The 27669-nt window shown below is 40.2% G+C and overlaps 1 protein-coding gene across 1 annotated transcript in view; it reads right to left on the bottom strand.

Annotated features, from left to right (window-relative positions):
• Positions 1 to 27669, bottom strand: part of LOC122198822 (probable cation-transporting ATPase 13A4) — a 147966-nt gene that overhangs the window by 100938 nt on the left and 19359 nt on the right. The window contains exons 2-3 of the mRNA XM_042903637.1: positions 27006 to 27339; positions 17756 to 17903 (exon numbers count right to left, since the gene is read on the bottom strand). Coding sequence (XP_042759571.1) covers positions 17756 to 17903; positions 27006 to 27178 — 321 coding nt within the window. The 5' untranslated portion in view covers positions 27179 to 27339. The remainder of the gene's footprint in view (positions 1 to 17755; positions 17904 to 27005; positions 27340 to 27669) is intronic.

Raw genomic sequence — 27669 nt, 5'->3', positions numbered from 1 at the left:
TTCGTAGAAATACCCTACTCACCAATATGCCTTTATTCAAGCAGGTTTTTTATTTTTGTTTTGCCAAGGCCTGCCCCAACCTTCTTGTTCCCTTGCGCAGCAAAAAATAAATCCTAGCAATCTTTAAAAACACTTTGCAATAAAAATTTCTCTACAAAGCCTCCTCAGTCAGAATTAAACTTAAGTTTAAAACCAAACACAAGCGGGACACGTGGGTGGCTCAGTCGGTGAAGTGTCTGACTTCAGCTCAGGTCATGATGTCACAGTTCGTGAGTTCTAGTCCCGTGTCGGGCTCTGTGCTGACAGCTCAGGGCCTGCAGCCTGCTTCAAATTCCGTGTCTCCCTCTCTCTCTCTGCCCCTCCCTCACTCGCGCTCTGTCTCTCTCTCAAAAATAAATAAACATTAACAAAAATCTTTTTAATAAATAAATACAACCAAACACATTAACCACACACTCCGCCACTGCTTCTACACATCCAGTTATATGACTCAGCAATCTAGGGATTCCCTTTAATATTTTTCTCCTTCTCCCTCCACATCTAATCAGTTCGATGTCTATTGATTATGTCTCCTAGATATTTCTCAAGTTGGTCTCCTCTTCTCCCTTCCTGATACTTTATTAGTTCAACGTGTGCTCACACTAGAATCACCACAAGAGGCATTGTGTCCAGTTTCACTTCTGTCTACATTGTTTTCCACATTGCTACAGAGTTACCTTTCTAAAACAGACACTTGATTACAATTCCTTACTACAGTGACCAGCCATCCCAGTTTGTTCAAAACTGAAGAGTTTCTCAGGGTGTGACCTATAGTGCTAATGCCCAGAAAGTAGTTGGTTACCTACTTAAAACTCTTAAATCCCTTTAGAATGGCATGCAACTTCTTAATCTTCCCCACACTATCTTTTCAGCCTCAATTCTCTGTTCTTTGCATCCCACTCCACCACACACACACACACACACACACACACACCCTGCACATCAGCTTTGCCAAGCAACAGTCAGTTCTCTGAATGGAATGTGCTTTGTTCTTTCACATGTCAGTACCTTTATACATTATGTCTCCGTGACTTAGAATGTCCTTCACCCCTAACTGGGCTTGCTGGTAAACTCCTGTTCATGCATCTAGAGTCTTTTCAATTGGCACTTGTCCACAGAAGTCTTCCAGGAATTGGCTGTAGCTTCTTTCAGAATCTTGTGTGTTCTGCTGTCATAGCACTAGCCCACTGAAGTCTATCCTCCGCCAGATATTGAGCCTAGGGCTTTTCTTTGTATATCTAATAGCTAGCACAGGGACTCACACATAGTAAGTGCTTACTAAATGAGGAAGGGAGGAAGGAAGGAAAGAAGGAAAGGAGGGAGAAAGAAAGAAAGAAAGAAAGAAAAGAAAAGAAAAGAAAAGAAAAGAAAAGAAAAAAGAAAAAAAGAAGGGAACTGTAGACCAATCTTCCTCAGGAACACAGAAGCAAAAACCGTGAACAAAACGCAAACACATAGAATGCAGCAATATGTTAAAAGAATTACACACCATTACCAAATAGGATTTATTCCAGGGATATAAAGCTACTTTAACACTCAAAAATCAATGTGATCCACCATCTTAACAGATTAAAAAAAAAAAAACACACATGACCAGGGACGCCTAGGTGGCTCAGTCGGTTGAGTGTCCAACTTCAGCTCAAGTCATGATCTCACAGTCTGTGAGTTCGAGCCCCACATCAGGCTCTGTGCTGACAGCTCAGAGCCTGGAGCCTGTTTTGGATTCTGTGTCTCCCTATGTCTCTGCCCTTCCCCTGCTCATGCTCTGTCTCTCTCTGTCTCAAAAATAAATAAAAACATTAAAAAATGTTTTTAAATAAAAACCACATTATCATATCAATTGGCATGGAAAAAACTTTTGACAAAATTTTACAACCATTCATGATAAAATTCTCAGTGAATTAGAAATGAAAACTAACTTCCTCACCTTGATACAAAGCATCTTTAAAAACATGTAGGTAACTATATGTAATGATGAAACAGTGAATGTTCTCCCAGTGAGATTAGGAACAAGATGAAAATGTCTCCTCTTACTGCTCATACTCAACATAAGAAGTTGTAGCTAGAGAAGAAAAAGAAACAAACAGCATACAGATTTAAAACAGTTTCCAAGGGCACCTGGGTGGCTCAGTTGGTTAAGTGGCTGACTTCATCTCAGGTCTCACAGTTCCTGGGTTTGAGCCCCGCGTTGGGCTCTCTGCTGACAGCTGGGAGGCTGCAGCCTGGAGCCTGCTTCGGATTCTGTGTCTCCCTCTCTCTCTGCCCCGACCCTGCTCAGGTTCTCCCTCCCTCTCTCTCTCTCTGTCTCTCTCAAAAAATAAAAAATAAAAAAATAATTAAGTAATTAAAAAAATAATAAAATAAAACTGTTTCTACCTGCATGTGATATATGTTTTTATATGAAAATCCCAAGGAATCTACAAAAAAAAAAAAAACCCTCCTAGAAGGTTATAAGATACAAGATAAACTTATAAAAATCAATTAATTGTATTTCTATAACCTAGTAATAAACATTGAATACTAAAATTTGAAATGCAAGACTATTTACAATCTCTCAAAAAAATGAAATACTTAGGTATAAATCTCATGAAACACATACAAGACTTGCATGTTGAAAACTACAAAATGCTGATAAGAGAAATCAAAGAAACTTCTAAATAAAGGGACTAACTTATCATGTCCATGGTATGGGAAACTTAACATTGTAAAGATTTAATTATTTTTTGAAGTTTATTTATTTATTTTGAGAGAGAGAGGTGAGAGAGGGCCAGAGAGAGAGGGAAAGAAAGAATCACAGGGAGGCTCCACACTCAGCACAGAGCCCAACATGGGGCCCAATCCCATGACCATGAGATCATGACCTGAGCCAAAATCAAGAGTTGGATGCTTAACCAACTGAGCGACCCCAGCACCCCTATATAGTAGAGATTTTAATTCCCCTCAAACTAATATACAGATTTACACAATTCCTATCAAAATCTCAGTAAAATGTATGTAGATATGAACAAAGTTATTCTACAATTTATTTGTAAAGGCAAATGAACTATAATAGCTAAAACAATTTTGAAAAAATGAGAATTAAGTGGAAACAAGTCTACCTGATTTTAAAAATTATTTTATACTTCCTTAATCAAGACTGTGTAGCACTGACACATTGATCAATGGAACAGAATAAAAACCAAGAAATAGACCTACATAACTCTGCCCAACTGATTTTTGATAAATGTGCAAAAGCAATTTAATGAAAAAATAGACTTTTCAACAAATGGCACTGGAGTAATTGGATATCCATAGGCAAAACAATGAACCTCAATCTAAATTTTATACCTTATACAAAAACTAATTCACAGTGGATCACACACTTAAATATAAAACATAAAGTTTTAAGAAAAAAAAGTAGGAAACAACCTAGGTACATAGGGCTAGGCAAAGAGTTCTTAGACCTGACAGCCAAAGCACTATCCACAAAAGAAAATATTTATAAATTAGATTTCATAAAAATTTTAAACTTTTGCTCTGCAAAAGATCCTGTTAAGAGGAGAAAAAGAAAAGCTATTGACTGGGAGAAAATATTTGCAAACTACATATTTGATAAAGGACTAGTATCTAGAATACATAAAGAACTCTCAAACTCAACAGTAAAATACCAAACAACTCAATTACATAATCGACAAAAAAACATGAAAATACACATGGCAAGTAAGCACACAAAAAGATGTTCAAAATCATTAGCTATTAAGAAAATTCAAATTGAAACCACAATGAGATATTACTATAGCTATATATAGAATGGTTAGAGATAAGCGGTCAAAATGGTTAAATATTTGAAGAACCAGGATGACTCATACATTGCTGGTGGGAATGTAAATAGTACAACCACACTGGAAAACAGTTTGGTAGTTTCTTTAAAAGCTAAACATGTAAACACCTTGCAACCCAGCAGTTGCTCTCCTGAGAGTTTATCCCTGAAAAATAAAAACTTATGTTCACATAAAAACCTATTCACGAATGTTTAGAGTAATTTTATTCATAATAGCCAAATACCAGAAATAGCTACGATGTCCTTCAATGGATGAATGGATAAATAAACCAGGGCACCATGGAATATCATGGAAAACTACTGAGCAATAAAACGGAATAAACTATTGATACACACAACGATTTAGATCAATCTCCAGGGAATTATGCTGAGTAAAAAAGCCAATCCTAAAGTTCACATACTGTATGATTATATTATAGAACATTCTTGAAATGACCAAATTATAGAAACAGAAGCACAGTAGTGGTTGCCAGGACTAAAGGAGTCCATGTGGATGGGAAAAAAATGGATGTGGTTATAAAAAGACAAAATGAAGGATGCTTGTGGTGATGGAAATGTTCTGTACCTTGCCCTATCAGCATGAATTCCTTGACTGTGACATTTTACTTTAGTTTTACAAGATATTACCAATGGAGACAAATGGGTGAAGTGTACACAGAATCTCTATGTAGTATTTCTTGCAAACGTATATATATGAATCTACAATTATTGTTACAAAAGAATTTTTTTTAAATGAATGTGTTGGACTAGATTCTCTTTGAGTGATTTTCTATATCTGAAATCCCATGATTTGTGGGAACCTAAGGCTCTTGGTTATAAATGACTGTACTATTTCCAACAGGTGATGCTTCTTATAGATCTGGACACCAATGTTCATGCTGGTAAGCAAGGGTCTGGGCAACCTCAAAATGAAGATACAGGTATGTAGCTACATTAGATCCTACAGATCTAGATCTATTTAGAGATGGTGGGTGGGGGTGGGGAAGGAAGCCAGGCAAGGGGAACTCCTCACACAAAATGAATGGTTAATGGAAAAATCCATATCAGAAAGAACCCAGGCTTCCAAACAGAGTACTTTCCACCACAGCAGTTTGTAAATATCTATTGACGCACTGACAGCCAGTCCAGATCCTTAAATACCACCAGCCCAAACCTTTCCAGACCTTAACTAAGCCATCATTGGTAGATGAGAAAACTTGGACAACCCTAACAAGTAGCATTTTACCATGGCAATAAAGAAAGAGTTTTGTTTTTCTTTAATGACATCAGGAGCGCCTGGGTGGCTCAGCTGGTTAAGCAACCGACTCTTGATTCTGGCTCAGGTCATTATCTCACCGTCATGAGGTGTCAGCTTTGTGCTCTGCATGGAGCCTGCTTAAGATTCTCTCTCTTCCCCTCTGCCCCTCCCCCACACGTGTGTGTTAAATAAATAAATAAATAAATAAAAATAAGGTCAGAAAAAAATAAAAGTGATCAGAAGGACAAGAGTAGGGTCAGCAAAGTTCTTCTGTAAAGTAACACACGGGAAATATTTTCAGCCTTGTAAGCCTCGTGGTCTCTCTGACAAGCATTCAGTTCTGCCTTTGTGGTACAACGGCAATCAGAGACAATCTGCAAACAAATGCAGACGGCTGTTTTCCAACAAAACTTTATTTTCAAATAAGTTAGTGGGCCTGATTTCACCCACAGTCAATAGTTTGTGGTCCCCTGCCATAGAGAAACAACGGAAACATTTGGTTTTTGCGCCTATCGTAATGGTATTTACCTAATGAGGTTACCGTGAATAAAGTATCACATCGAAGTGCGTAGCAATGGGCATAGGACTAGTAAATAGTCCACAAATGTTAGAAAAGTACATCGTCCCTGGGGTAATGAAATATTCCACTTTTATTTGCATATTCTCGCTATTTTTTAATTGGCCAATGAATTTACTCACAGGTACTCTGTATGTAATTATTTCAATAATGTTAAAACTCAAAAAAAATTGTTTTCCTGTTCTGGGAGCTTATGCAAAAGTTCAGAAGGAAGATGATTAGATTTTTCTCCCCATAAGGTTGAAATCCCCCACAATCAGGCTTTTATTAAAGAACAGATACTATAACTGTAACGACAGGGGATACGGTTTGATACCAAAATAATAGAAATTCTAACTTTTACTTATTCCTCATATAGCAGAAACAGCGGGAGGAAGCTACATGGGAAATTTTCTGAAATGAAATATGAAGGCCCCCTAGTTTGTTACTAGAGCCTCATCGTGCGCTGTGCTCAGAACTGACCCTTTATAGGCACTTGCTGTTTTTGCCTGAAAAGCCATTAAGTAGACACTTCAACTTCCTAGTACACACTCTCTCTTCCTAGTTCTCTGGGATGGACAATGGCAAACATGCACTTCTGAGCATCAAAACCAGATCCTATCCTGGCAATTCCTTATTAGCCTAGATCTCTGCTCCTTAGAAGGATTTTGAAAGAATGTGCATGCCTCCAAAGGGTATGATTTTAGGCCACTAAGAAAGACTCTCTGTTTAAAAAAAGAAAAAAAAAAAAAAAATCCCAGGGCGCCTGGGTGGCTCAGTCAGTTAAGCATCCGACTTTTGGTTTCAGCTCAGGTCATGATCTCACAGTTCATGGGTTCGAGCCCCGCGTGGGACTCTGCTGACAGTGCAGAGCCTGCTTGGGATTCTCTTCCTCCCTTTCTCTCTGCCCCTCCCTACCTTGTGCTGTCTCTGTCTCTCTCAAAATAAATAAACTTAAAAGAAAGAAAGAAAGAAAGAAAGAAAGAAAGAAAGAAAGAAAGAAAGAAATCCCTCTAACTTACACAAAACACAGACAAGACTCATATGCAGAAATGTTCACTGCAATATTAGTAGTAGAAGTAAATAGAAAGCAATCTTCGAATATAAGAATAGAGTAATTATTAAGTAATATTACGTAGTCATTAAAATAATGTTTATTATGTATTTTTAATAACATGAGGAAAAACATATGTAATAATATTAAGTGAAGAGAAACAACATAAAATTACACAGTGCAATTTCAAATTTAATTGAAAAAAGGTGAGGCACAGACAAAAAAGACTGGAAGATAAATAGATCAGATAAAATACTAATGACATATGCCTTGGGTAATGGAATCATTGTGATTCTTCTTTTACATCCGTGTTGCACACATTTTAATCTCTGAATATGTTTCACTTTTAAAATTAGAAAAATAAATATTTATTTCTTTTTAGAAAAATAAGCACATATATTTAAAAGCCCTTTTCTACTTCTTCACAGATAATCTAAAATACCAGCAAGAAAGCTCCAAATGTTATATTCTCTCTAGCAAAGAAAATTACATAGGGGAACTGCCTACTTTAAACAATGTCTTTTCATGGGGCACCTGGGTGGCTCAGTCAAACATCCAACTCTTGATTTCGACTCGGGTCGCGATCTCACAGTTCACAGTTTCGAGCCCTGCGTGGGTTCTGTCAGTGCAGCGCCTGCTTGGGATTCTCTCCCCACCGCACCCCCCCCACCCCTCCCCTGCTCTCTCTTGCTCTCAAAAATAAATAAATATACATTTAAAAAATAAACACTATTCAGTTCATTTAAACTATTATTTATTGACTATCAGACTGGAAATTCTGGTTTCCATTTATATTTTTTGTTGAGACCACTCAGTCCCCATTTGTCTCACTTACTTTTTTCTGTCAAACCACCCACTTCACCACCCCCAGCTTTACTTCATGTAGAGCTGACTCTGACCCCAACTGCAGACATGGACATGTGCCTCAGAGCTTGGTATTCTCCTGGCCTCACTAATAAGTTTGAAAAGGGGATGATCTAATCAGAGCCAGTGAGAAAACAAATGAGTATTTTGCTGCAACTATGGAAAGAAAGGCAATTTTTTCCCCACTGGTGTAGTCCGAGGACACGTAATATCCTCAGTTACCAGAAGGCCCCCTGTATAAAGTCTGAGAATAAAACCGTTAGGACCAGATTAACAAAGGCCAGCTACTTCTAAGCAGGAAATTCTCTACCAGAACGAAAGCAAAAACCCACTGATGCTGGATGAAGGATAGAAGTAAATATCTTCTACAACTTGCCATCCTGAAACCAAGATTCTACAAAATCAAGCCCAAGCAACTGCTGGCGGAGGGGCAGAAAAGCCAACTGAAGCCAACTTCAGGTATAAGACGTAGCTGCCATGGAGAAGATAAACAGGAATATTAATAAAGCACCGCTCATCAAAGCCCAGACACAAAGGGACTGCCTAAGACAAAGTTGGATAAGGGTAACAGATAACCTTCTCTACCCCTTCTAGAAGCTTAGCACTCGGTGACAAGCCTAGGAGGTCACCGTTGGGGAAGGGACAAGAGCATGAGGAGACACCACTTGAGTAATGCAGGCACAGATGGCTGAAAACTGAAGAGGTATCCCTGTTTGCTTCTATGCCCAAAAGATCAGAGAACTAGTACTTTTGTAAAAAGAGACCTGGAGGTTTTGTCTCTCACAAGCTATTGGGGGAGAAGGATAAACACATGACTCTACTATAAAACCTTGTGAAAATTGCGCGAATAGGCAGTTAAATCTACTCCAGACAAGGAAGTGATCAAGTGTGACCCAGGGGTTCCCATACAGCTTTAAGGCATGGAATCGGATTTGAGATGGGTTTCTGGTAAATCGGCAGGACCATGGTGGTCAGGTATCAAGGAGAAGACATGTCCCTGGCAGAGAAAGTCTATAATGTACTCTGGGAAGAGCAAGCAGACCACATTTGGGAGAGCAGAGAAAATGGCAAGTAAATAACTGTCTGCTGTAATTGGGCTAAAGGAAAAACCTCCACAAGGTGGCTTGGTCTCCAACCTAAAGATCCATGCTTTGCTTGATGATTCCAAGTTGAAGGAGAGCAAAGTTGAAGGTAAATGTGTGCCATAAAAATCAACCTCATTTTTCCATTAAAAAAGCAAGTAAAAGTAATTATTTATCTACCCAATTCACTTCTTGGATTATTTTGTTTTTGAACTGGCCTCAAAACATTAATCTCACCATATCATCTCTACTGATTCTGAGACTTGAGTCACAGTTTCGAAATCTTCCATTCATGGCTGAGAGATAGTAATAGATCCTGGAAATGCCAAAATAATTATAGTCCCAGCCAGAGCCCTCTGTGTATAACTAGTAAAATCAGAAAGTGTCCTAGCCTGGGGGACATATTTCTCTGGAAAGCACGCAGCACACTGGGGCCTCCCCTCTGCCCTGATACCTGAGGGGGCATCTAGGACATAGCTGTGTTTGTTCTCCATAACGGTAGCCTTAGGCTGGGGACAGAGTTGAGGAGGCAGTGTTTTGAGCTGCCTTCCATCTCTACCCAGGCTGTGGTTTCAGACAACTCATCAAGGTTTATATGACAGGCATCCAGAAATGGGATTTAGGCCATGTAGGTAGGCGGTCCCACTCTGGCTAGTCTTCACAATGCTTTAAAATAGCGGCAAAGCCTTGAAACTGGCACCCAGTAATGAATCTCCTCTGGACACGTCACCAATGCACCAATGCTTCTGAAGGCCAAGTTCCTGTGCTCAATGTCTTCTGGAGACCTGAGGACCCTATAGGGTTCAGCACTGGTTAATCATTTATCAATGGGTTTACTCTTTATTCAGAAGTAATTAACATAACAACTGCCATAAATTTCAGTTCCCACTTGGCATAATGCCTCCAGATCAGTTGTCCTTTTCTTGACTAAAACACTCATAGTGCTTTGAAAAAAATCAAAAGTGTCACTTAAATTTCTTAAGATATTTCACAGTGATTTTATCCACCTGTTTTAGAACTTTTGAAATCATATCCTTTGTGTGTATTAGAGAAGGCCTCAAGAAGCCATTGGCCTTGGTCCCTGGTTCAAGCTAGTAAGGTTTTATTATCTCCACCCTGTAAATGAGACAAACTCAAAGAGAGGTGACTGTGATTTGCTTTAAATGTGAAAGAATAAATAACGGCAGAGCCAACACAACAATGCTAGTAGTCTCCTGTCTCCTAATGTTGTATTTCTTTCAGTTACAGCCCTGCTGTTTTTGCCACCATTAACAGCTAAAGTAATACATTCAGAATTCAGAAAAATTAAGAGGCAGTAAACAATTATGTTTAAACTGGGATCTTAAGCCATAGCCTTTCATTTACTTAGCCAAATGAATCTGGTCATGCTACTTAACCTCTCTACACCTCAGTTTCCTCATCTGCAGAAGAGACATGATAATTCCTTACAGGGTTTCTGAGAGAATTAAGTACGTTACTGTGTGTAAAGTTCCTAGTCCACGTCGATCACCATATAGGTATTTGCTACTATTATTGTCATTTCAACTCCTGACTTGTTCCTACTTTTCCCTGTGGGATTCAGTGCTTGCATCAACTTCCCCCCCACCCCCACCCAACTGTAGAAACTAGGAACCTTAAAGACACCCTTAATCCTACTCATCCTGTTCACCTCTTCTCTCTTACCCCACAATCTATGGATCATGAAATCTTCTCAATTCTAAGTATCTTTCTTTTTTTTTAAGTTTATTTATTTATTTTGAGAGAGAGAGAGAGAGAGAGAGAGAGAAAGAGAAAGAGAGAGAGAGAGGGGGGGAGAGATTGAATCCCAGGCAGGCTCTGTGCTGTTGGTGCAGAGCCCGACTCGGGGCTCGAACTCACGAACCCTGAGATCATGACCTGAGCTGAAATCAAGAGTCAGACGCTTAACCGACTGGCCACCCAGGCTTCCCCAAGTCTAAGTAACTTTTCAAATCCATTCTCTACTCAGCATCCTCTGTGCCAAGGCGGCAGTTGCAACTGAATCTCTCACCTAAGATATTTCAAACACCTCCTGCCAGGTCTCTCCTACTCCCACCAACCTTCCTCCCGCCATGATACAACATTCTTTGGAAAGGTGAATCCTACCATATCATTTCTCATTTCCAGCAGCAGCATCATTGTGTCCACTAGGCTGGCAACACAATCATTCTAACCAATTCTAGCTCCACCACCAAAGATTCTAATTCAGGACGTCTGGAGCAGGGGCTAGGAATCTATTCTTTACAGATTCTTCAACTTGAATCTGGCACAGTTTTTTCAGGGACCAGTGTTTGGGAATCAAAAGGGTAAAATGTGCACTCGTGAGGGTGTCTTATAAAGCCTTTCATGATTTTGCCCTCACCCACCCCTCCAGGGGAATTAAATGCCACCTCTCCCTTTGAAGTTGTCTTTGACTGAGTTTCTCTTTCATCTGCACTCCCACAACTCCATGTACGTAACTCTCCCAGTGGCACCTATTTTATCATACTCTCATTACGTTTGTGCCCCTGGCTCCCCCACTTGTAGGGCCAACTTCATGGCCACATGTCTGAGTAATTCCTCAGCGCCCTGCGCTCAAAAGGGCCCTGAACTTGGCTTAATGCTCGGCTAGAGCCACCCTGAAATTCTTAATAATTGTTGAACAAGGGGCACCTCATTTTCATTTTGCACTAGGCCCCACAAATTATGTACTCAGGCCTGCCCGCTCGACTGTGAACTCCTTTAAAACAAAAGCTTTTTGCTATTCACTCAAAATCCTCATTGGTTAGCACAGAGAAGTCTTGGCACAGAGTAAGGGTTTGGTAAATATTTGTTGAGTTGATACATGAACGGATGAAAGGATAGCATAAAGGATCTCATAGAAAAATAGTGTCGTATGGCTAATTAACTCCAAAGAATAAGCTCTGTTTATGCTTGGAGGAAAGATGAGTCGATTGATAAATTCATAAGATGATTGGCCACTCCAAACAAATAACATACAATTTCCTAAGTTTCTTTTTAGATTATTCAAACTGCTTCTCCCTTTAAGCCCTGCTGCCTCCCTATTCTCAGAATGCAAAATTACAGGTTAATGGAGCTTGCAATCATGCTATCAAAGATGCCCTGACTGTGTGTGCCAAGCACTATGCTAAATTCTGAGGCTAGGGAGAAAGGGAAGGGGGAGGCTAGAGAAAGGTGAAGTAAGCAGGGTCCCTGTCCTCAAGAAGCAATTAAATCTTACCCCTCAAGAGTTTATGTCTGAGATGAGTTGACTTCATGGGAGTTCTGCAGCAATGAATCAAGAATAAAGACACTAGACTTGGCCAGTGGCCCAGCTTCCTGAACACTTCAACTGACAAAATGTCTCAGTCTGAACACAATTCCCCCACTATGAGATCTGTGGGTTCACTAGTTAACATTGGCAACCGACTCGGAGGTGCTCACGGAGCATAATAAATAAATGGCTATTGAGGTGGGGGGGGGGGTGTGCTTTCGCTTCCTGGTGTTAGAGAAGAAAAGACGAACACTGGCTCTGAAAGTGAGCCAAATAATTGGTGAGGACAGATGTCCCTTGCTCATGCTGAAGGCACGACAGGGCTTTCAAAGTGGCAAAGACCACACACCACCCTGCTGCCTTATTATGCGCTCATCACAGCACTGACTTCTTGCCGTTCTCAGAAACGACATGGAAGTTCAGAAAGAGTTTCTCTTGCTTTTCCCCACTCACCAGGCTTTAGTTATGCAGTCTACTCGTTGCTATGACATACATGATAACGTTAAGAGATTGCAGTCAAAAAACTATAAATGCTGCTAAACATGTAGAGATGTACTCAATTTCAAGCCAAGGAAATGCAAAAGTAATACAATAATAAAGTATCATTTTCATATATCAGATGAGCCAGAGTTGAAAAGATGGATAATGCTCAACACTGGCAAGTGGGGTAGAGAAAGCAAATATTCTCTAAAACACAAAACAAAACAAAAAAAATTGCGAGTCAGACTGTAAATTTAGTACATACACAATCTTATGAGAGGCAATTTGGCATTATGCATCACTCAAAATTTAAACATACATCCCCTTTTGTGCATCAGTGCTATTTCTAGGACTTTATCCTATGGAAATAAACTGACAAATATATGAAAGTACACGTACAAAGTTGCCCATCACAGTCAAAACATTTAGAACTAACACAAGTGTGCCACACGAGGTATTTGCTGAATATGCCATAGTTCATTTAAATACAATTTAAACATTAAAATAGTTATGTGGAAGCAATAATTATCCAAAAGAAAATATATCCATGATATGTTTTTAGCAGTGATGAAAAGGACAGCATAAAAAAGTATAGAGGGAATGACTCCATTTTTTGTTTAAATAAAATATATCTGTGAATGTGTATGCATGTTTAGAATAGAGTGTGATTGCTTTTATTGTGTTTTGGCATGAGGCATAGTGCAAATAAATGGGTGATCTCCAAATACAACATGCTTCCTGTATTTAGACATGTATCAGGGGGAAATGGAAGTCTTGAAGAAATAATATGTTCGGTGGTATGCTGGTAAATATTGAACAACTGGCCTTCAGGTGGGTCAGGATGTAAGTCCTGTGTTGCATTTACCAATTTCTATGGCATAAATATTCGCAACATTATTCATTTCAGGTTACTGAATGTGGAGTCGAAAGAGACATAAGTAGCACACCATTATGTAGTATTTCCATGATACAGATACACAGATGTAAATAAACGCAACAGTATAGATAATAGTAAAGTGTAGTAAAAAATTACTAAATTTTATATGTTAGATGAATTTTGCGTATGCACTTTTTATAAGTCTAGAAAGAGAGTCAACAATACTGATCATGGTCTGAGTGGAAGATTTATGAATCCTATCTACTTCATTTTTTACACTTTTTTTGTCATTTCAATATTTTTATAGTAAACATGTTATGTTTATAATCAGAAAACAACTCAAGGGTTGATTTTTTTTGTATTTTCTAGAACCTAGGAAAGAAAAAAAAATCAGGGAACATTACTTTCAGAAACAAGTCTCGCTAGAATAAAACACTTCCCCCAAAGGAGTATGGTTTCATTAGGGTGTAACTAAGAATAATGGTAAGCAATATTCTAATCAATTAAAGCAGGATATCTTTGTTAAGTCACCATGTAAGGAAATGAGCACTCAGTATTTCGAAGATGTTTCAAAGCATAAATATGTAACAATAGAATTCAAAGGAATTCGAGCTCCCCGATGGTCGGATACTCTCCCTCTACAATGGAGGAAACTTAGTCCCAAGACAGGGAGAGGTTTTCTCAAAGTAAGCACTACAAGGTCTAAGGGAACTCAGTTCCTCTCTTTATAAATGGTCTCTGTAGCTTGTGAATAGAAGTGTACATTCCTTCCTTGTCATTATTTACTGAGATGAGATGACCTCATTTTGGGGGTAGTAGTCATTCAATTGGTTAATTGTTGAAGCCCTGACTCTTCCTTTGTTTAGATAATAGGAGCTTACACTTACCTAGAATTTTATACTCCTCAAAACCCTTCCCCATAGCTTATTTCAGCGGATCCTCATATGAGCCCTGTGAGACAGATAGGGCAAGAAGGACCACTCCTATTCGACAAATACGGAAACAGGCTAGAGCAGCAAGTGGCTAGCCCAAGGCAAGTGAGAGCTGGGCCTCTGGTCCACTCGAGGAGGCACTGCCTAGGAGTCAGTCATCTGGAGGAACCTGTTCTGAAGGTTACTCCCCCCCACTTTCTTCCTCATCCTTCTAACAAATTCTTTCTTCTCTTGTCTCCTGTCTCATTTTGCACTTAAGAAATATTACTTTCATATCACCTAGAGTTGCTCTTTAGTTCTTATTACTTTTATTCTGGAATGGAAGACAGTCCCAGGCATCTTTAGGCCTGGAAATATTCTGGTTATTCATTTGACATGAGGGCTAAACCCCCGAATGTTGTTTTTTCTTGAAATTTGAAGTCATTTCTGTCATTGAAGGAATAACTTCTGCAAAGGTCCAAATAATGTATATTATAAAGCAAGAAACTGTAAACAGTTTGGGGTGACATATTTGTAGATAATTTTTTGGCTTTCTAAAAGGGATTAAAATTGAAGTCAGAAAAGATGGACTTATTCAGGAAATACAAATCTACAAATCATATATAACAAAACAGATCCTAGAGAATCGAAGATCACACGTTCTCCCAAGCTTTGTTATATCAAGGGAGGAAGTGTGATCTGTTAAGAGTACAATGTCCTCGGGAAGGATTGAAAAAGGTATCACCAGGCTATGTTTAGGTCCAGAGGCAAAAAGAGGTACCAACTTAATTCATATGGTATCTCAGCTCCTGGACTTACTGGCTGATGCAACCTTAGACAGGTAAATTCTCAGTGCATCAATTTCTTCATCTTTAAGGTGTGATTCATAGTAGGTACCTTACGAAGTATAGTAAAAACCAAATTAGCTAGTGGCCAAGAAAATACTGGGTAAACTCACTCTCACTATAAAAATATGTGGACTATCTTTTAGATATCTTAATAATTTTGGGGGCACCTAGGTGGCTCAGTTGGTTAAGCGTCTGATCTCCACTCAGGTCATGATCTCATGGTTCATGAGTTCAAGCTCTGTGTCAGGCTCTGTGCTGACAGCTCGGAGCCTGGAACATGCTTCAGATTATGTGTCTCCCTCTCTCTCTGCCCCTCCCCTGCTAGTGCTCTCTCTCTCTCTCTCTCTCTCTCTTTCTCAAAAATAAATAAACATTAAACAATTTTAAGGCATCTTAATAATTTTTGTGAGATCTTGCCATTCACAACATCATGGATGGACCCTAGAAGGTACAGCGCTAAGTGAAATAAGTCAGAGAAAGACAAATACCACATGATTTCACTCACATGTGAAATCTAAAAAACCAAACAAACAAACAAACAAACAAAAACAGGCTCATAAACAAAGAACAAACTGGTGGTTGCCAGAGGGGAAGGGGTTGGGAGAATGGGCAAAATGGGTGAAGGGGACTAAGAGGTACAAACTTCCAGTTATAAAATAAAGAAGTCATGGGGTAGGAAAGTACAGCATAGGGAATATAGTCAATAATATTGGGATAAAATTGTATGGTGACATACGGTAACCTCACTTATTGTGGTGAGCATTTTGTAATGTATAGAATTGTCAGATCACTGACAATGGAATGTCCACCTGAAAATAATATAGCATTGTGTGTCAGTTATCCTCTATCATAAATAAGTAAAGAAGTAAATAAAAAATAAGTAAATACATAAATAAATAAGAGATCTTGATAATTTTGGAAGTTTACAGCTCTGGGCACAGGGAATAGAGCAGTGAGTTACAAGGGACAGAGTCAGACACAGCAACAGGCAGGTGGCCAGGTCTCTCCAGGCGGAACAAGATGGAGAGCCCAAGACTGCATACTAATGGCCGCATCTCCCCATTAGGGAGACTGCTGGCCAAATGACCGCTCTCCGGGAAACACAGAGTGCCTCTCCATACCAAAGGCTGCCTCCTAACTGGACTTTCAGAGGCACACAACATGAAGTTGACACCCTGCTGCACCAGGCGGTGCCATTATGAGGATGAACTGTGAACAAAATTGCCACGCCGCAATGTGTAGGCTAGAGTAGCAGGACGGTGGTTTCCCTAGCACTAGGAATGTCTACTAGCCAGTGGATGACTCTGAATGACTACTGAATGACAAATCGTCAAAGAGCAGAAATGAGAGTATGAGAAAAGAGTGGGTGTGTTTCCATCTGAGGATTTGAGGGAGGAGCCCCTGCCTTCTGGCGAAGGGATTCCAAGATGAGGGTCAAATTTTCAACTCAATATGGGGAATAATAGAAGATTCACTCCTCAACATAGGGTCAGAAGGTCATCTCTAGTGATATTTGCTTAGGGCCTAAAGACACTTGTCATTCGGCAGAGTCAAATCCAAAAGAAGTAAGGAGATGGTTAAGAAGCCCATGTAGATTTGGGTGCCTTTTATTCCCTTATAATTTTTTCAGCTTTGATAGCAAAAGGGATCTACTCTTGAAGGTCCAAAAAATGTTGTTGCTATAGGAACAGGTAAGCAGATTAGACTTGAAAGACCAGTTTAGGAACAAAGAATTTAATAGTCAGAGCTAAAGCAATTAACCAAGAAAAATTTTAAATAAACATCTTTTGGGTTTCTTATTTATATATTAATTCCAAGAAGATAAAATACTATTATAGAATGGGAGTATCACATTTTAACATTTTAATTACACCATGACTGGTATAGACTATACTTACACAATCAGCAGAAAGGCCTTATTAATCAGAAGTACACATTTCTAACTCTCTCTTGATTGCATTGTAATTGACAAATACAGCTTTAAATTCAGCAAGAACATGAGAATCATCTTTGATTTTCCTATAGTTCCTCAGAGGAGAACACATCTAAAATAAAAGAGACAGTGAACTGCAGAAAGTTTTTTGTAATCAATCTCTATACCTAGAGACATACAAGCAAAATTGTAGAAGTAAACAGCGAAGTGTGTAGGCTGATAATTGTTAATATTTTATGTTTTCCCAGTCCAACATTCTTTGTGAACACAGATATGTGAGAAGAGAGTCAAAGACTCAGCAGCACTCCTACCTCACTGTGGATGTTCTGTTTCTTCCTATCAAGGAATACACTGCATCCCAACATTAGGGATTTGCTGAAATCATTAAAGTTCTGAACAGAACTTGCTAGACTCGTGAGGCTCAAAAATGCTTCATAAAGTGGCATTGTGCTTCTCTCCCTTTCTGTTTCATTTAAAAAGAGAACATTCTTGATAAAATGAATACAGTGTTTTCATTCTAGCAAATTTCTGCTGTCAGAGATTACATTTATGGGACAGAGAGACTTTTTGGACACTACCTTTTCTCACATAATACCAGAGTCAAATTGCAAAGAAGCATGTGAATGTCTGAGAGAGAGTGTGTGTGTGTGTGCATACGCATGCGCATGTGTGTGCATGTGTGCATGCGTGTGTGTGTGTGTGTGTGTGTGTGTGTGTGGCAGGGGACAGTATCGGAGGCTGGGGAATGGGAATAGGAAGAGGGGAGTGTGGCTAGAATCTTACCATTTCATTCTCTTCTCCTTCATTGAGCAGAGCGTGCTGGCCCTTCTCAAAGTGGTCCCCCATGAAAAAGTGATTCCACTCCTCCCTGGCCTTCCTGAACAGGAGCCTCCGAGACCAACCTGCCGAGCCACCGCAGCTAGCCAGCTGACTGAAAGAGTTAATGATTCTCCAGGTTAAGACTCCTTCTTGTGCACACACCTACTCTCGGCAAATGACAATACTTAGCAAACTGAACTCCTCCCACCAGTCGCCCTCTGCTCGGAGGAATTTCTGCCTTGCTTACAGCATTGTCTCAGAGCAGCTGTCCCCAAAGAGGCTGCTCCCATGCCGGTCTTTTTGTGCCCAATTTACAGGGAAAGAACTCATTGCCTGCCCAGTGCCTGCCAGCATAAGACATCTGACTGCAAATCCAACAGGACAATGCCGAGTTGGCAAGACCTTTCCGAGGAGTGGGGGAGCGGGCTCAAGAACTCCCAGGTCACTGCTTTATTCACAGAGGCTAAGGAATTGGGGTGAGGGGTTGGGGAGGGGTGGCTGACAGAGCTGCAGATTTTATTTGATTACTGAAAGCCCCAATCCACCAGCTTTTAATAGTATCCTCATTCATTTTGCTTACAAAAGGTACAAATTACGACTAATCCTCTTCCAAAGTTATTTGTAATCACATTTCTTTGTGCATGCAAAAATGTTCTACTCAATGTGTATGTGGAATTGAGTTTACTTTTGGGAAAACCATAGAGAAAGAACAAAGGTATAATCAAACTATTATATGTGGTCTCCTCTCACTAAGATATTGGTGGTTAAACTCTTGAGGAAGTCTAGAAATAAAATATTCACATGACTATGTGGTAAGACTCATTTTTTAATTTATCCACACCTTCATTCAATATACATAATCTGAGCACGGGGACTGCCCATATAAATCAAGTGATATCTGCTACCCTCAGACTGATGTCAGCATTCAAACGTGCAAATAAATATGATAGAAGGAGGTTTGTTACTATGAAAGCTGGACCAGAAGTCTGAGAGAGCTGTCAGAAGCCTCAACATGGTGTAGGGGAACACACAGCCACTGTGGCTCTGGAGAGAAACCTGGATCCCAGCTGCTGGTCCATGCTCTGTGAGCCATGTGATTATTTAACCTACAGGAGCTGCCTCTTCTCATCCAGTAATTTGAGGCATTGAATGAGGACTTGGGAGAGCATATTGTACAGCTCTGATCAAGTGCTGTTGGTGTCATTAAACTAAAGGTCCAATATAACAGCAGGTAGTAGAACATAGTGGTTAAAGGTGTGTGCCCTGAACTTGAAGAGCCTGGGTTTCAATTTGGGCTGTGAACCAAGATGGCCTAGTTCTGCCATTTTAGGATAATATGTGTCATAAGCTTTAGAAAACCATTATTTCCTCACATAAAGGTGATGATAATAGAACTTACCTGAACTAGAACTTCCTAAAACTGTTGTGTGAAGAACAGTACAAGGGAAGAAGTATGTGTTCAATAAAGGAGAGTTATTTTTACCTTCACCGTGTCCACTCACTCCTTCAAGCTACAACTCTTGGCACTAATATCCCCAACTTGACCCTAGTAGCCCTAACAAGACCACGACTAGGGGTGCCTGGGTGGCTCAATCGCCTAAGAGTCAGACTCTTGACTTCGGCTCAGGTCATATCTTATGGTTCATGAGATTGAGCCTTACATCAGGCTCTGCATGTTGTCAGCTGTGGATCCTGCTTGAGATTCTCTCTCTTCCTCTCTCTCCGCCTCTCTCTCTGTCAAAATAAACAAACTTAAAAAAAAGATCAAGACTAAAGTGTGTGTGTGTGTGTGTGTGTGTGTGTGCATGCACACACATAAAACCTTGATCAAATGATAAAGTATCAGCAAGATAAACATAAAAAATACTAAGCTATTGTAATATGAATTACAAAACATATGCATACTGTTTTGAGTTTCCAAATATCATTAGCACACATTTCATCAAATAAATAGAAGTGAAATTAGCATTTCACCACAAGATCAAAATACAAGGAGTATGGGATTTTGGGGGGGAGGGGATGAAAATGTTCCAGAATTAGACAGTGATTTTTGGCTGCACAACTTTGTGAATATACTAAAGTCCACTAAATTGCACACCTTTAAAGAGTGAATTTTGTGAGTGAGAGTTATCTCAATAAAAAACTTACCTCACAGAAAGGTAAGTGAACACGTTAGAGCTCCAGCAGGCAGTCATTCAAATATGTAGGAGAGAGATAATTACAGTGAGATTTCAAAGTTTGCACCAACTGATGGGGGTTGAGTGTTAGTATGTAAAGTGGTGATAAGCATCCTGATGCCAGAGTGCAGGTAAGAGAAGAGGGTTTCATTCTCTTGTCCATAATTGGTAATCCTTGCACTGGTACCCCTGGCTGGGATCCTCAATACACTTGGCAACTCGGGCACCACCGTGAGTGAGGATGAGTGTGCAAATGATTAAGAGTTCAAGGAAAGCCTTCGCCCAAACTTATGTCACTCAACAAATCTACTCATGCAATAACAATATTGAAGCCAAACTTGAATAGCAAAAGAAGTCCCTAAGAACACGAAACATTTTTGTGAAACCCAGGGAAATCTGCAGGAAATCATCTCCAACGACATGGTCCAGTAGAACCGATGACTGTGAAATAGTGACAGTTTCCTCACGTTCCTCCAGGAGTTCTAATAGTAAAACATCCCAGTGCCCCAATGGCAGTGTGACTTATGAGCAGTGATCTTCCAGTATATATACAGGTTCATGTGCTATATACAAAGTGTTCTGCAAGGAATGTTGCCTTTATTTGGCTAGGAAAGCCTCTGTGTGGAGGAAGCATTTGAGAAGGGCCTTGAAAACAGACAGGGAAGGAAGGTCTTAGCAGGTGGAGATGCTGAAGCCTGGACTGGGAGTGGGGCCACTCCCAGAACAAGAATGTGAAGCAGGGGAGCCATCAGAAGGAGAGGCACACAGCTTTGTCCAGGGTGCATTCATCACCTTTCCTGTAGCCAGGCTGTGTGACGGAAGAAGAGGAGAGCGAGATGTGGCAGAAAATACAGATCAAGGCCATTCCAGGGAGGTCTTGAATTTGAGGCCTGGGTCTGGACTTAATGCAATGGGTAATGACACAAGTGAAGGCAAACTGGTTTCATAAATACACACATTTTTTTGTGATCAGCTCCTGTGTAAATATTATAGGAATCATTGCATCAGCAGGTTCTAAAGTGATATTAAACGCCTTTGGAGAGTTCCCTTGAACCCTCTAAGTGACATCCTCAATTTCCCTGTTGGAAAGTTTAATTTTTTTGTTAAAAAAAAATTTAATAGACTTTTTTTTAGACTAGTTTTAGGTTCACACCAAAATTGAGCAGAAGGTACAGAGATTCCCATATACTTTCTGTGTATACACATCCTTCCCCCCTATTGTCAACACCCAGAATGATGCATTTGTTACAGTCGATGAACCAACCTCAACACATCATTTTCACCCCAAATCCAAAATTTACATTAGTGTCATACATCCTATGAGTTTTGACAGATGTATAATGGCATATATATCCACCATCACAGTATCATACAGACTAGTTCCACTGCCCTAAAAATTCTCTCTGCTCCTTATATTCATCCCTATGTCTCTCCCAACCCCTAGCAACTACCGATTCTTTCACTATCTCAATCATTTTGCTTTCTCCAGAATGTTATACTATTGGAATCATACAGCATGTTGCCTTATCAAAGTGACTTCTTTCCTTTGGTAATATACATGTAAGTTACCTCCACGTCTTTTTGTGCCTCAATAGCTCATTCCCTTTTATTGCTGAATAACACTTCACTGCCTGGATATACCATGGTTTATTTATCCATTCACCTCCCAAGGACATCTCGGTTGTTTCCAAGTTTTGGAAATTATGGATAAAGCTGCATACATTCATGGAAGGACTTTTGTGTAGACACATGTTTTCAACACGGTTGATAATGTTGTCAGGGAAGTGCAAATTAAAACAACAATGAAATATCACTACAAATCTATTAAAATGGCCAAAATTGATAGCACCGACAACACCAAGTGCTGACAAATATGTGGAGCGAAAGAAACTCCCATTCATTGCTGGTGGGAATGCAAAATGGTGCAAACACTTTGGGAGACAGTTTGGGGGTTTCTTTTTGTTTGTTTGTTTGGGGGTTTCTTACAAAATTAAGCATCTTACCATATGTGTTTCTTGGTATATACCCAAAGGGGTTGAAAGTTTAGATCAGTCTTTCTCTTCCCAGTTTGCCTGTTCAATATTTCTATTCTGCACTGCAGGTGCCTCACACATGGTGAGAAGAGCAGATATGGATTTGGTGTGGTCTGAATTCAAATCGTGACATTTTGCTGACAGTTTCCATTTATTCATTTAATACTTATTTGATTGACTTCAGTATATCAAGACCTGTACTAGATGAAGAACAGAGATTACTAGAATACACCTTTGAAGAGTGAAGTGTGCTGGAAAGCAAGACCAACACTAAAATATAAATTACAAAACATGTGCTAAATACAAAGGAGTGGCAGAGGGAGTCCAGGTAGAGAATGAAGCCGGGAAGGCTCCGTGGAGGTAGGGAGCTCTATGCTGGCCTAGATCAATGGAGATGGCTAGGGAAAACATTACTGGAAAAGGAGACACAAAGCAAAGGCACAGAGGAGTTCTTGCACAAGAGCTCCTTCAGAGACTACGAATCACACACATATGCTGATGACCTAGAATTGAGAGGAATGTCTGAAGAAAAGTTGCTTCAGCCATTCTCTGATTCTCCCTCTGCACTCATTTCCTCTTAAACATTTCATCTCCAAATAAGAATGAAAAAGGAAAAAAAAGAAAAGAAAAGAAAAGAAATAATTAGCTACTTCTTGGTTGATCTGGTATCTCAGCTTGCTCTCATTTATCCCATGAGGATACCCACTGCTCTGAGCAATTCTCAACCTCTTTGGGTGTATATAACAGATGTTAAATGGAAATAATGGCAGGACTAGTTTCTGCCAGCACTGTGGGGATGCTGATACTTCTCTAGCCTAACCCATTTAGACGGTGTGAAGATAAGTGGTAATAATGTTTCATCATATATTAATTTCCACCTTTCATCTGAGAACTCCATAGCATATTACAAACATTATTCCTTGCAACATCTCTGTGAAGTACAGAGGTGAGTAATATTATTGCCCCCACTTGAGAGCTGTAGGAACTGAGTCACAAAGAGGTCAAAGAACTGTTCAAGGTCATGTGTCCTCAGCATGGAGTAGAACCTCAATAATGTGCAGCCTTTCTGCCTTGTCATTGTTGGCAACGAGCTGCCTCAAGCTTCCTCTTTAGTCCTCATTACCCAAATCTGATATTTGTAGAATACTTGAGACTGTTGGCTATAGAACTTTATCTAAACTCAAAGTTTTACTGTTATTATTAACTAACTTAATCTGCACTAATGCATAATGTGGAAAACTGAAGATGTGATGTCCCAAAGAGGAATTACCTGCCTCAAGGTGCTGATGTGAAGCTCAATTGAATTAATTAATGTTTGTAAAACATTTAGCAACCCTTAGATTAAAGGGTCTAATACAAAGATACAAGGCTTTCCCTTTAATTACAGAAGAAAAGAGCTCGCTAATGGCTATCTCTACTTCTCAGAGGCGTTGTCTCTGATTCTCCCTGCTCAGCACTGGGGTCTGACCTGCTTTAAGGTGGTTTGGGGTGGCTCATATATCCACATTCAGAAAAGCCCCATTCCCGTGCATTCTGTGATTTCCAAAACTAAACTAAAAGATTCCTCTCTAAAGGTAAGGCGGCTTCCCCTCTGTGAAGCTTACCTTGGTTGGCAACTAAGATGATAATTTTAGGTCACGAAAGACAGTCTATTTAGAAAAAAAAAAAAAAAAGTCAAAAGAGTAAATCCCCAGGCAGAAACTTCATGCCAGTGTACTTAATTCTAAGAACTTTTAAGCTAGAAATTTGAATATAGAAAATAATACATTTTAGAGTGTAACTGTTAAGAATTATAGACTGTTACGATTCAGCCTTAGACATTACTAAATGACCCTCATTGTTTCTTGGGTGAAGAAAAAGTTCCAGGAAGACTGTATAATGACGTGTCCAGGGTTACAATATGCAAGATGGGATTCAACTCAGGGACTTAAGTTTTGTATAATGTACGTCACATAGCACCATACTGCTGTCCACCTTCCGTAAAAGAACCAGAGTCAGATATTTGAAATATTCTCTCTAGAATATTTAAAAGACAATTTCATTTGAAAAGCTTGATTTAAATAGAAAATTCCAAGGACCCACCAGTTATATAAGGCTATGGCCATATCACAGAATTGTAGGGTGTTTCCCATCACTTGGGCAGGATAGAGAGGGATTGGGACATGGCATTGGATATACCTACTGGGTTAAAAAAAAAAAAAAAGCTGCGCTTGGGAAACTGATGAAATTGCAGGAGCTAACAAAGGAAGTTTAATCTAGCCAGCAACTGAAACTTATGTCAATCTTTGCTTACAGCTCAAGAGAGCAGTTGGCCAAGGAAGTGGGGGGAGGGACATAAAACAGAAGTGGAACATTTCCAACAAGCTGTTGGAGTCCAGCTATGAGGAACATGGGGCAGGTGATACCTGGAAATCCAGACAGTAGGAAGCTGGCTCCTGGAGTCCGTCCTCTAGTGGCCAATCCCAACCAGAGACTTTGGGTCTGAGGCCAGGTTCCAATACCAAGAGCCTGGCAAGAGAAAGACTAGTCCTTACTTTTAGGGAGGATCTGGGCTAAATATGAGTGGCCAGACAGGGACTTGGAACCTAGACTTAGGAATGAAGTAGGAGCCCAATTAGAAGTATCAGGGCACCATTTCTGGTCAGACTGGTAGGGAGTGTGATATTGCTGAGCACTGACGAGCCAGCCTGAGCAGGGTTCAGGACCTCCACCCTGGCCCCAGAATGACCCAGACACAGGGCTGGCCACCTGGTGGGAATCAAGAACGGATCCCGGCTGGAGATGGAAAGAGAGAGACAAAGCTGGGACTGGCTATCAGGCCTCTCTGTTTCCCTCCTCCCTGATGTCCATTTTATGCTTAGTTATTGCTCTCATCAACAAGTAAGAAGCTGCACAGAACATAGGAGACCTTCAAGTAGATCAACCCATGACATTTTGGGAGAAGACTAATGAAGTTCAGAGCTTTGATTTGTCCATATTACACATGTCTTTCAAGGCCCTAAGCAAATGGGTAATGGGAAATATTATTTCCTGGTGAAAAAAGAGAATGGAAAGCGGAAATAAGGCACCCCTAGTACTCAGACACCCCCACCCCCATTAGTGTGGCATCTGAGGGGGCTGAGGTTTTTGAGCTCTCCCTCAAGCCGCCATTAACTCTGCCAAAGACCTCAAATTAACAACCGAGTAAACACTGCGTTTGCCATGCAAATGCAACTTTGAGCTAAATCCTCCAGCCTCCAGCCTAATCTCCGTTCTCTCAGAGGGGGATGGGAGCTGTCCCTGTCTTGGCACTTCCCTCCTTTGCAAGTCCCTGTGAAACCCTCTTTTCTGCGTGGGCCACAGGAGTCTTACTACACTTCTCTCTGCACTGGGACTTGAGCCCGGTCGTCTCCCCCTTCCTCTCTGTCTCTCTTTGGCCCCAGGGCCCTTGTATCTGGCTGGTTGTGTGTCTTGTTGTTGCTCTGTTTATTTCTCATCCACTCTTCAGGAGGCGGCTTAGAACAGCAGAAGTTTTTTAAAACAGTGGTGGCTGTCAGTCACTCCACAAACCTTGGTCCAAACCCAGACCTACCATACCAGAGTCCCTGGGAGAAGAAACACAAGGTTTGACAACTATAGGTTATATTATACTTGCATTACTTTAAAAAAAAAAGGAGAATAAAAGAATAAGCTAGGTGTATAATCATGGCAAGCTGTCTATGATACATACCTGCAAAGTTAAGTTACAGAATGCTGTGTAGAACATTATCCCATTTCTATAACAGCACAAAACATATGTATGTGGGGGTGATGGGGTGTATTTAAGGGTATTAAATCAAAGGAGTCCTTGGACTTGGGATTTAAGTCACTGATCCCCATTTCCCTCTGCCACCCCCCACCCCAAATCCTTGATGCACTGAAACCAGATCTAGCCTTAGATCACACACTGTATATTATGGCTCTACCATTTAATAGCAGTGGAAAAGTTGTCAGCTTACTCACCTACCCTATGCTTCAGTTTTTCACCTGTGAAATGGAATATTACTACTCTATTCTACGGGATGTAGTAAGGATATGTAAGATAACATGTACATGCCCAGCCTAGTGTCAGAAAACTTAGAAAAATATTTTTAAAGAAAAGATACTAAAAATTTGAAAGTACTCAGTCAGTTAAGCGTCCAACTTCAGCTCAGATCATAATCTCACAGTTTGTAGGTTGTAGCCCTGCGATGGGCTTTGTGCTGACAGCTTGGAGCCTGGAACCTGCTTCTGATTCTGTGTCTCCCTTGCTCTCTGCTCCTCCCCTGTTCGTGCTTGGTCTCTCTCTCTCTCTCTCCAAAAAATAAAATAAAAACATTAAAAAATATATATGTAAATACATACACACACACACACACACACACACACACACACACACACACATATATTTTAGGGGTGCCTAAATATATATTCAGGGGAGCCTGGAGCCTTCTTCGGATTCTGTGTCTCCCTCTCTCCCTGCTCCTCCCCCACTCGTGCTCCATGTGTGTATCTCTCTCTCTCAAAAATAAATAAGCCATAAATAAGTAAATATATACATATATATATTTAGTAGAAGTTGAACATGAAGCTGTACTTGTGAATTTTGTCTTCCCTATATATGTGAAAATGGAGGAAAAAGACCATTCAAATGTTTTTATTTGTCTTTCTAAAATAAACACATCTACAGATTGATCACTTACTTGTAGGGTGTGAGCCCACCAGCACGAGAGCATTCAAAGCAGCATCTGCTAACCTGGAGACCTCCCAACCCTGGCCCATCTGCCTACCCAGGGCTTGCATTGGGCACCACTGGCTGCCCCCTGCAGGCCTGGTCCCAGCCTATGGGCTTCAGGACAAAAGCTTGCATGACTTTTGACAGACTGGAGAATCATCCAAGTATCCAATTACCTAGGCAAAATCCCTATGGGAGGGTTAACAAGCTGATAAAAGAAACTCCCCTGGGTACTATGAAATGCATTTGCGGAAACTTAGGATGGTGCTTACCTTGAGGAACAGGACATTTCAAAAGCACAGTGGGTCTCTTCAAATATCTGACTGCTCTTCCAGTAGAAGGATGGGCTTGATACTACAAGTCGAAGCTGCTTGAGAGCAAGGGCTTCAGTCCTCTTGATTGTGGTGATGTCTTCACGGGTGTGTCCCTGACATATTTTGCACATTACATATGTTCAATTGATAGTAATTCAACTATAAGTCAATAAACTGAAAGAGTATTAGCCTTGATGTCACATAGCTTGGGCTCCGATTATTGCCTTGCCACTTCTGGTCAGTATGATTGAGAACAGATTCCTTGACCTCTTATCTTGGAGTTGACAAGAAGCTAGGAGAGAGAAGAGTCAGTATGAGGTAAATACTGCTGTTGCTATTGGGTGCTCTGACTTCTGCAAAGTTCTTAATGTTGGAAGGGGTAGTTTAATATAAGGGAGGGCAGTTTTGCAGTCCTGGGTTTCCCAGGGTCTTTGAAAGGCCATCAGAGATCACGGAAAACAGGAAGATCATAGCCGACCTCTGCAAGTGTCACTGTCTAACAAGGGCAACCCCAGGCTTTTGTTTTTTTTATTTTTTATTCATTTCATTCATTTAAGTTTATTCATTTATTTTGAGGGGGGAGGGGCAGAGGGAGAGAGGGAGAAAGAATCCCAAGCAGGTT

The sequence above is a fragment of the Panthera leo genome, chromosome C2 (assembly GCF_018350215.1).
Source record: "Panthera leo isolate Ple1 chromosome C2, P.leo_Ple1_pat1.1, whole genome shotgun sequence".
NCBI classification, from domain to species: Eukaryota; Metazoa; Chordata; class Mammalia; order Carnivora; family Felidae; genus Panthera; species Panthera leo.
The sequence above is the reverse complement of the archived record's forward strand: the minus strand, read 5'-3'. Positions and strand labels throughout refer to the sequence as shown.